Below are 9,956 nucleotides of genomic sequence, written 5' to 3' on the forward strand. Positions count from 1 at the left end.
CTGACCTCACCCCGCACCAGCCGCAGCTTCGGCTCCAGCTCCGCCTCCCCGAGCGCCCCGACCAGCCAGAGCCGGACGCGGTTGTGCGACCCGGAGAAGAGCCAGGCTCCTGTGGCCACGCGGATGCGGTAGCGGCCCATGTTGTCCCTCGCAGCTCAAGCCGGGGAGCCAAGTCCTGCGCGATTCCTGGGACAGCCCGGGGCGCTGCCTCCTCTGGGTCACTTCCAGGCCTTTAAAAGATGGGTCTGCGTCCCCGCCCTCACAACTTCTGGGCACTCCCACGTCTCCGCCCCAGACTAGCCCGAACCTGCGAGGGGAGCCGCAGAGCAGGCTTTGGGCTGTACCTTCGGGTGGCAGGACCGTAGCTGTCAGAGGAAGATAAAGGAGCCCTGGCAAGGGTGAGGCCGAGGATGGGAGTGGTGGGGCCCGCTGGACCTCCCTGGGAGGCCTGAGGGCCAGGGGCTCCTGTTTGGAGTAAGCAAGGATGAGGACACTTTCCAAGGTCTCCGGGTCTTTGGGGAACATGGAGAAAGAGGGTGAGTCCATCTTACAACGTAGGAAAAATCTATAGGTTGGGATCTGGAGAAAGCTTCTCAAAGGCCAGCTTGGAAGGCTACGCCAGTCTTTCAGGGATGCTCTGCTGCTAGACCCAGGGCAGTGCAGAAAGCCCTCTGCCCTGGAACTCTACTGCCTGTAAACCCTGTCCTTCAATAAATAGCACAAACTACTACCTAGCAAAAGCCTTGCTACCCTACTCACCAGTCTCTCTTACCCTCTGCAGCTTCCCCCACCCTATTTAAACATCTGGTGGAAAGAGCCCTAGTACACTAAATACCATGGCCAACATCTTGAGAGCAGCTGGAGACAGAACTGTTTTGTCCAGTCTCCATATGGATGCAGGAAATGTTAGGGACCCAGGAATACCAGTCTGGATGTTAGGGTGCTGTTAGAGAAACAGCATATATGGACATTCCCATCACTTTGTCCTTTCTAGGTGAGGGCAGCCCCTTCTTCTTCAGTAGGTCCCAGATTAATTTTTATTCCCAAGCCATCTTTTAGTCCTTATTGGGTCTCAGGGTAGGAAAGGCAGGAACAGTAACGGGACCAGCTCTAGTTAGGGACTTTGTAAACCATGGAAGGATAGTTGGGGTCTCTGGCTTTGTTGCCCATTCAGAAATTAATCAAATCAGGCCAGACCGAGGATCAGAATTCTAGTACAGGCTCATGTCTAGACCTTTGTGACTGATTAAGTTGTTGAAAGCATTTGGCTCACAATGGATGCCTCTAGAGAACTGGGATGACAGATAAATCTGCTTTCTGGGACCTCAAAAATGAGTTGGTGCGCTGAATGTTGGTAGGGATAAGTTCTGGGATGAGGGTGGGGGTCCTGGCTCCACCTTTCAGCCTGCAAATCTCACAGCAGTGTCTCATCCTTTCTGGATATTTGTCCTTGTCTTCTATGTCTGCTTCTGACTACATGCTCTGCTGGGGACTGGGTGTCTGCCATTTGATAGTTCCCTGTTCTTCCGGTTTTTTGAAGTCACAATATTCTGTAATATCCAGATAAAATGGCTTCCTTTCCTTGGTAACAGCAGGATCTGGCCCTTTCCACACACATTTTTAAAAAGTGGGTCACTTTTGCCTTCTAGAAGAGAGAACTTGTTTCATAGCTATTTCCAAAGCCAGTCCATACCACAGCCTGTTTCTGTGCTATTTTGTGACTTCTTTCCCATCCACTCTAGCATACTATGAAATCATGGCAGAGAGAGTTGTCCTCATAGTAACAATAAAAAGGTGGTTCCCAAGGGCTGGGGTTGGGGGAGAAAGGGAAATCTTGCACAAAGGATATAGTCACTCAGTTATGAGTAAGATCTGGGGACCTAATTTACAGCATGGTGACTGCAGTTATACTTGAAATTTGCTGAGAGAGCTCGTGTTCTCACCTCCCCTACGCTAAATCACCAGGTAAGATGATGGATATATTTATTAACTTGATCATGGCAATCACTTTACCATGTATACACTTATGAAAATATCTTGTATATACCCTAAATATACAATTTTTGTTTGTTCATCTTATCTCAGTGAAGTTGGGGGAGGGAAGCTTCAGATGTTTGTAAATAGTTGTGTTGAAATACAACATTTGGTTTTGCTCTCCCCCAGCATTTGCTGCTAATGCTCTTTCATGGTGGATTGCTGGTTGAAAGAGCCCATTGTGTGTGTGTGTGTGTGTGTGTGTGTGTGTGTGTGTGTGTGTGTTTGTGTGTGAATTGTGGTGACACAGAGTTTGTCAGTGGTATCATGGAGGACAGTTTAGTACAAAGAAAGAAAAGCATAATACAGTGTAGGGTGCCTTTCAAGGGTAAAGAGACTGAGTCAGAGCTGGAGAGGATGGGTAGGAGGGCCAATGAAAGGAAGAAGTTGAGTTGCTTTGGTGGGGCTGAAATAAGGAGATGATTTGAGCCCCAGAGTTCTAGGCCAACATGGGCAACATACATAATGAGACCCCTTACAAAAATGTAGGAGAGTGAGAAGGAGAGGGAGAGGGAGAATGAATTGCAATTTTTTTTGTTTTTTTTTTTTTGTTGCTGGATATTGAACCCAGGGTCTCACATATACGAAACAAATGCTTTATTTTGAGACAAGGTCATCCTAAGTTTCCCAGGCTGGGCTTGAATTTGTAGTCCCCTGAGTGGTTGGGATTACTGGCCTGTACCACCATACCTGGCTGTGACAGGAATCTTGGGCATGGATGAGGCCCTAGAGGAAGTTGGTGATCATGAGTTTTTTTGTTTGTTTTGAAGGGGAGGGGAAAATGTGAAAAAATGGTGATCATGAGTTTACCTGTGGTTCAGGAGTGTGACTTCCCTAGTGGATTCACTACTTGATTTCTGCTACAGAAAAAATAAAACAATGGACTCATCAGAGCATCAAGGCGTGCAACAGGGATCCAGAGGCTCTTCCTGGTAGAGGCTGACAAGAGCCCATCTGTCATTTCTATTCTTATCTCTCCAGACAGCAGTGGTAGAGCAGGTATGAACTCTTATTCTTATTTGTTACCTTATTTGATTGTCATTTAAGCAACCATGGAGTTGAGACTGCCCTTCTAGGCATACCTCCCACCTAATATCATCACTAAATCACTTCCACTTGCTTATTCTGGAGCTGGCTATGCTCATCATTCTGTAAAAGATTGGGGCGTCCATCCTGGTTTCTTCCTCCAGCAACCATGGCTTGTCTTTACTTCTCTGGACCCTAACACTGGACTCTTTTCAGGAAGGGGAAAGAAGACTAGGCCCAGGGTATCTTGGGGTTCTCATATTACCTTGGAGAAGCCACAGTTAAAGAACAAGTAAAGCTGTGGGGATCACCCGAGAGACCTTCTCTGGGACCCCTGCCAACCTTCTGTGGCAACTCCTCAGTTTATCATTCTTTTTGTTCTCATGTTTACTTTACCCTCCCACACAGTTCAAGTTTATTGCATGATTTATAGAAAATTTTCATATCTTGCCCACTGCTTTGACCTACCCTTTGCTGAACCATATTTGAGAGCTGTCACTGACATTGAGCTTTGCCACATCACAGATTTTACTGAAGATCTGCAAGGACAGGGAGTAGGGTGAGGTGACTGAGGCCTTTACTTCAGGTGCAAAACATAAGAGGCTCCCAAAAGCTCAATAATCAAGACAAATAATATCTTAATACAGTATTTGAAAAGTCAAAATTAATGCAAAATATCCACAATGAACAAACTATCAAACTTTTAAGTAAAGACAGAATTAGTTATAAGGCTTAATATTAGCCATCTATTTAAAAAATTTTAAAATTTGTAGTTTTTTTTTTGGTTGTTGTTTTGATAGAGAGTCTCACTTTGTAGTTCAAGCTAGACTTTCACTCACTAGGTAGCCCAGGCTGGCCTCAAACTCACAGTGATCCTCTTGCCTCTGCCTCTTGTGCACTGGAATTACAGACGTGTGCCACCCCATCCAGCTACCCATCTATATTGTTAACATATTTTGAAACAACCCTGCCACCAGAAAATTTCCTGTAGCTGATTTGACCCCAGCTTCCCCATTCCTAATCAATAGATGGCTTGTTGTGGTATTTTTTTTTTTAATCTTTGTTCTGTTTATTTCATCCTCTCTTCAGCAATGGCGTATTTGAAGAAATCAATATTTTAATTTTTTCTTTCTTTTTTTCTTTTCATTTCCTTCCTTCCTTCCTTCCTTCCTTCCTTCCTTCCTTCCTTCCTTCCTTCCTTCCTTCCCCTTCCTTCCTTCCTTCCTTCCTTCCTTCCTTCCTTTTTGCTTGCTTTTTGCATTGTTGGAGATTAAAGCCAGTGCCTTGCACATGCTAAGCAGGCCCTCCCCCACTAAGATACATCTGCAGTGGTAGTAATATTTTGTTATGTAAAACAACTGATTTTTCATTTTGATAGGTAACAACTGATTGTGTCAACTAGAGTAAGAGATGGCCAACTAAATTGGATCAGCATAGTTCTGGATGTGGCTGAAGATTTGCTAGAATTTACTGTGTTTGAGTGATGCAACCAATAGGCTTGCCACTTGAATGGAATAAAAAGAAATTGGAGAAGGAAGGCTCCCTTCTGTTTCTCTGGAGAAGCTCCAGTCTTCACCTTCACATTGGATGTTGTCTCCTGGCTTCTGGCATGGACTCTTCTGCCTTCTGGCGCAGACCCTTTAGCCTCCGGTGCAAAGCCTTTGGCCTCCTGATACAGACTCGCACTGGACACAACAGTGAACTCCAGGCCTTTGACTGGATCCTTCAGATCTCCAGCATGCAGCAGCCTTTTGCACTCTTCCACACCTGACTCTGTGGGCAGCCATTGCAAGACAATCTTGTAAATTCTTATATTCTGTATATCTTTCATCAAACCTGTTTTTCTAGTAAGCACTGACTGATACACTCATCGTCTCATCCCCTTTCCAGACTCTGCTCTGCCTCCCAGCTTTTCAAAACCAGAAAGTCTCTCCAAGGAGTCACATAAGTAAATGATTTTTCCAAGATAAAATTCTCAAGCATCACTGTCTTCTTCAGCAGGTGTCTATAAACTGAAAGAGACAGAGGCTTTTTCACTTAAGGCTCACTTGAGATTCATATACTGCTCCCCCATCCCCGAAGAGTAATTGGCTCCAAGTAAGTATGTGTGTTGTTTATGTAGGTATGTGTTTGATGGAAGAAAATTAGTGTATTTAATTTAATCCTACACGACTCTTTTATCCCAGCTTTTGAAAGAAAGGCACTTAAGTCTTAAGAAGGACAAAGACAGGGGAAAGGATACTCTTAAAGTTGCACAAGTAGGCGGATTATCCTAGATGATGTCATGGGCTTGATTTATAGACTAATCTTCTTTCTTTGATTCTTAGTATTACGCTCTGCCATTGTTACCATAACAAATCTACTCCCAAAATGTATTTATCATGTCTTCATTCTTAAATTCCTAGCTGTTGTCCGTTGTAAAAGTCTCTATCACTTTGATCAGGCTCGTCTCTAGGGTGCATGGAGTCTCAGGAAAAAAGAATTGTGGGTCCTCATCTATATAAATGATTTGTTTAGAAAGGTATGACAAAATTCACAGGCCCACATGAAGTATGGTGATTTATCAGCAAATCTATAGAATAATGGGTAGTGAGGTAGTACTTACATAATTATTTATAGGACTTCAGTTGCACCTGAAAGGTGGCATAATAAGCATTTGCTCCAGTCATTTTCTGAGAAAGAGCGCTTAATAGATAACATTTTAAAAGATGTATATTAATCATGCCTTTATTCAACTCATGCTTGATTATTAATTTGCCTAAGAATAGAATTGTGGATATAATTTTAAAAAACTTCCTTTAGAATTTTGATGGTATTTTTGTTAGTGAATGTGTAGGCAAAGCCCTTTAACAAAAAACCATCAAAATGCAGAAACTTAAACATCTGATTAATAGCTCCTGTATTGTCACTATTTCTTCTAATCTTTAGCTCTCTGTCTTTTCTACTGCTTTCTTGGAGATGTCCATCTTTTCTATTAATGTTTTTTCTGTTATGGAATAGTCTGTGTCACGATTTTTTGTTAGTTTCAGAAAACATACTGATGTTGTTTCTAGGATGTTGAATCTCTAATATTCCTGAACATAGAAGTTATAGTTTAAAAGTCTCCTATTCCTGTACTATCCCTGTTTCCTCTGAGTCCCTTGCTGTTTTAAAATGTTTGGTGAGCCTCTTCATATTTAAGAGTGAAATACTATAAAGAATGAGAAAGTAGGTTCATTCATAGGTAAATGGGTACATTTTGAGGATATACTCCTAAGTGAAATAAATAAGTCACACATATGCAAATACTGAATAGTTTCTCTGGTGTGAAAAAACTAAAATAGTACTCAAGATCCTAATGGGGCAATTAGCAATGTGAAATAGGAAGAAAAGGACCAAATGTGTAGGGACAGTGAGAAGGATAGGGAAAGGGGAATAAGGGAAAAGAAAAAAAATGAGAAAATATAAAAATGGAATTAAAGTGTTTGAAGGTGGGGAGGGGAGGAGGGGATGAAGGGAGGGTGGGGACAAGGGGAAAAAATGAGAACCAAGACCTGGCATGTAAAGGTACAAGATCCCAGTAATGAATGTAACTGTACTGTCTGCCTAGAATGTACCAATAAATTCAATTAAAAAAAAAGAGTGAAACACTAAAAAAAAAGGTACTTGTGAAAACTTTTTTTAAGGGATGGGCTGCGATTTGGCCATTTGGCACGGGACCTTCTATAGTCAGTATCTGTAGGTCTTGATTTCTCCAGAAACCAACCTTCTAATTTCCTGATTAAGGTATAGAAACCAGACCACAGTGATTTGGAGGAAGACTGGGGACTCAACATTCAGTGTATTTACTGACTTTCACTATCCATGTTTTCAACTGGGCCTATCCACCTACTGACCCATGTCCACGGTCTCTGCTGTATCGGAGGATGTGCATTAGTCTTTTGTTAGTGAGGAGGGATTGGCTGACTGAATGAGATGATGAAGGAATATGGGGGCCATTTGCTTTTTAGACGGATTTTTCAATCACTTCTACTCTGCTCACCCTTATCTGTATCCCTCCCTTCCTTTTGGAATTGTCAGTACCCAATTCTTGAATCTTTCTGAGTATCTGTGCTTATCGGTGCAGCCACATACAAGCATCTGACTTTTAACATTCTCTGATTTGCTAATTCTCACTTAATGTTGACCAGTTAATTATCACTTGTACATCTGATTTCAGTTTCCAAATTACAGATATCCTCTCCTATATATTTTTGTATCTCTTTATATTAGTAGTTTTATGTTGTGTGTGCGTATGTGTGTGTTTGTGTGTGTGTTTATTACTTGTGCATGCTAGGCACTACCACTGAGCTATATCCACAGCCCTTTTATTTTCTTTGGGGACAGAATCTTGTTAAGTTTTCCAGATTAGGTTTGACATTGTGATCCTCCTGCTTTATTTTCCTGAGTAGCTGGTATTGCAGGCATGTATCACCACACCTGGCTTATACCTTTCATTTTAATACACCAATTGACATTTTAATTGGAGAAGAGGAGAGCCAAAAGGGGAGGAAGTTCAACCATTCAGGATTAGCAACAAGGAATTTTTTCCTTAAGTAGTGCCTTTGCTGTATTTTTTCTAGTTCCTCCTTGCTCTTATAGGTAGATGTTAGAACTTTTGGATCTACTCTCCCATGTTCCCCAGTGTCTTCTTCACTTTACAAAGACTTTTTTCTCTTAGTTGTCACATTTTCAGGGAATCCCTTGGCCAAGTCTAACAATTCTCAAGTTGGGTCTTCAGCTTTGTCCACCTTGTCACTAGGTTTTAATTTCGATTTGTCATTTAATTTCAAGTTGTCATTTTCCTTATTGCCGAGGCTTCTAACTGCTTCATTTAATAATGTCACTTCCTGTTTTATGATTATATTATCCACCATAATCTTTTTGAAAGAATTAGTTATACTTATTTTAAAGTCCTATTCTTCCTATTTATTAGTTCTTTTTCATTGAATGTGAGTTCCTTCAATTGTTTGAGTTTGTGTTTCTTTTATGGTGTTAGAAACTTAACAATTGTTTGTTGGTGTGTGTGTGTGTGTGTGCACTTCTCTTCATACTAGACTGTCTGTGGTCTTGGCTTTCACAGTCCAGCTGGACAGAGGAACTGCTTCTGTTTTCAGGGTTGCACACTGTACAGTGTATTTGTTTTCACTGAGTGGGCTGTGCTGCTTGTGAGGTACGGATTTATGTGCAGAGTGTGAATGCTGCATGCTCCATGTACCATTCCCATATGGTTACTATCTCTCAGGACATGGTTTTGCTTCCTTCTAAGGAAGAAGTCTTCTATATTCCCACTGATGCTCTAGACTAAAATTTCCCATTTCAATTCAACCTTGTATGACTTTTATCTTTTAGCAAGTTCTTTCCCTCCATTCCAACAACCATTTGTAGTTTTGGAATATAATTCTTAATTACGATTATGATATCCCTTCTGCTGCTTCCATGGTTAGAATTTGACATAGAAGGAAAGGCTCCAGTATCCATCCCACCACAATCTTGTAATCAGTATTGGATAATTTATTCTATACCAAAGCCCCCTGTATGGGTGACTGAAAGATAATTTAAAATAGTCTTGTGATTCTCAAGCTATAAATAAAAAAATAAAAAAGTACTTTAACCAGTATATTTTGTTTCACCAATTTGTTACAAAAATAGTTACATTCTTCGAATAATGAAACTATCCTGTACCCCTCTACTCTGCCTATTAGAATATGCTCTTTTTTTCTTTCTTTCTTTTTTTTTTTTTTTTTTTTTAAAAAAATTTTTTTTTTTTTTTTTGACAGAAGGTCTCTCTATGTAATTTAGGCTGGTCTTGAACTCACTGTGTAGCCCAGGATGGCCTTGAATTTATGGCAGTCCTCCTGCCTCAGCCTCCAGAGCTCTGGGATTATAGACATGCACCACCATGCCCAGTGCTAGTTATTCTATTTTTAACTTGCATTTCACTGGTGGCTGATGAACATCATTTCATGTACTTATTTGCCATTCATGTCTGTTCTTTGAAGTATATGTTAAAATATTTGGCCTAGTTTTTTAAATTAGATTGTCTTCATGTTAAAGAGTTTTGAATGCTCTTTGTATATTCTGAATGCAATTTTTATTTTTTTAATTTAAAATTTTTTCTCTTAAATCCTTTTATTGGTATATTTTAGGTATACAATACATTTATATTCATCATTGGGAACTTGTACCTTTACATGATGTATCTTGGTTCTTATTTTCCCCCCTCCCTTCAACCCTTCCACCCCTCCCTATTTGCAAAGGCTTTGTTTCCATTTATTTCTTATATTTTTTTTTCCTTTCCCCTATCCCTCCCACTTCCTCTACCCCTTTGGACCTTTTCTTCTTATTTCACATTATCAATTCTGAATGCAATATTTTTTCCTTTTTCTTTTTGAGGCAGGGTCTCACTATGTAGTTGAAACTGACCTGGAACTCACTATGTGGCCCAGGCTGGTCTCCAACTCACAGCAGGATTACAGGCATGTGCCACCATGCCTGGCTCTGAATACAATTTTTAAATTAGATATGTGTTTTACAATATGTTCTCCCATCCTATGCCTTATGTTTTCATATTCTTGACTGTGTCTTTTGCAGAGGCATATATTTAAATTTATGTCTGTTTTATCAGTTTTTCTTTTATATTTAATATTTTTTGTATTCTATCTAAGAAAAACTTTGACAAAGTCAAAGTCACAAAAATCTTTTCCTAAGTTTTGTCTAAAATTTTTATGGACTTAACTCATATTGGGTTCATTATTTATTTTGAATTACCTTTTATACAGTATTTGAATTATTTTTATATGGTTTGAGAGCTACTCTTTTGTACATAAAAATCCAGTTGTTCCACCACTTTAAAAAAAACATTATGTTCTGTTACT

The 9,956-nt window shown here is 40.4% G+C and overlaps 1 protein-coding gene and 1 long non-coding RNA gene across 3 annotated transcripts in view; one reads left to right on the forward strand and one right to left on the reverse strand.

Moving 5' to 3' along the window:
- The window catches only part of LOC104849359 (arachidonate 12-lipoxygenase, 12S-type), a 12,358-nt gene extending 11,970 nt beyond the window's left edge, over nt 1-388 (reverse strand). The window contains exon 1 of one of the 2 annotated variants that reach the window (XM_019204781.2): nt 6-388. In XM_019204781.2, coding sequence (XP_019060326.1) covers nt 6-140 — 135 coding nt within the window. In that variant the 5' untranslated portion in view covers nt 141-388. The remainder of the gene's footprint in view (nt 1-5) is intronic. The other variant, XM_010605760.2, reaches the window with a different exon arrangement.
- LOC104849360 overlaps nt 1-6,313 on the forward strand; it is a 19,726-nt gene extending 13,413 nt beyond the window's left edge. The window contains exons 3-4 of the long non-coding RNA XR_776735.3: nt 2,901-3,033; nt 4,439-6,313. This is a non-coding gene — a long non-coding RNA (uncharacterized LOC104849360). The remainder of the gene's footprint in view (nt 1-2,900; nt 3,034-4,438) is intronic.
- The last annotated feature ends 3,643 nt before the right edge of the window (nt 6,314-9,956 follow it).

This window comes from Fukomys damarensis, unplaced genomic scaffold (genome assembly GCF_012274545.1).
Source record: "Fukomys damarensis isolate Sample0158 unplaced genomic scaffold, DMR_v1.0_HiC HiC_scaffold_13, whole genome shotgun sequence".
NCBI classification, from domain to species: domain Eukaryota; kingdom Metazoa; phylum Chordata; class Mammalia; order Rodentia; family Bathyergidae; genus Fukomys; species Fukomys damarensis.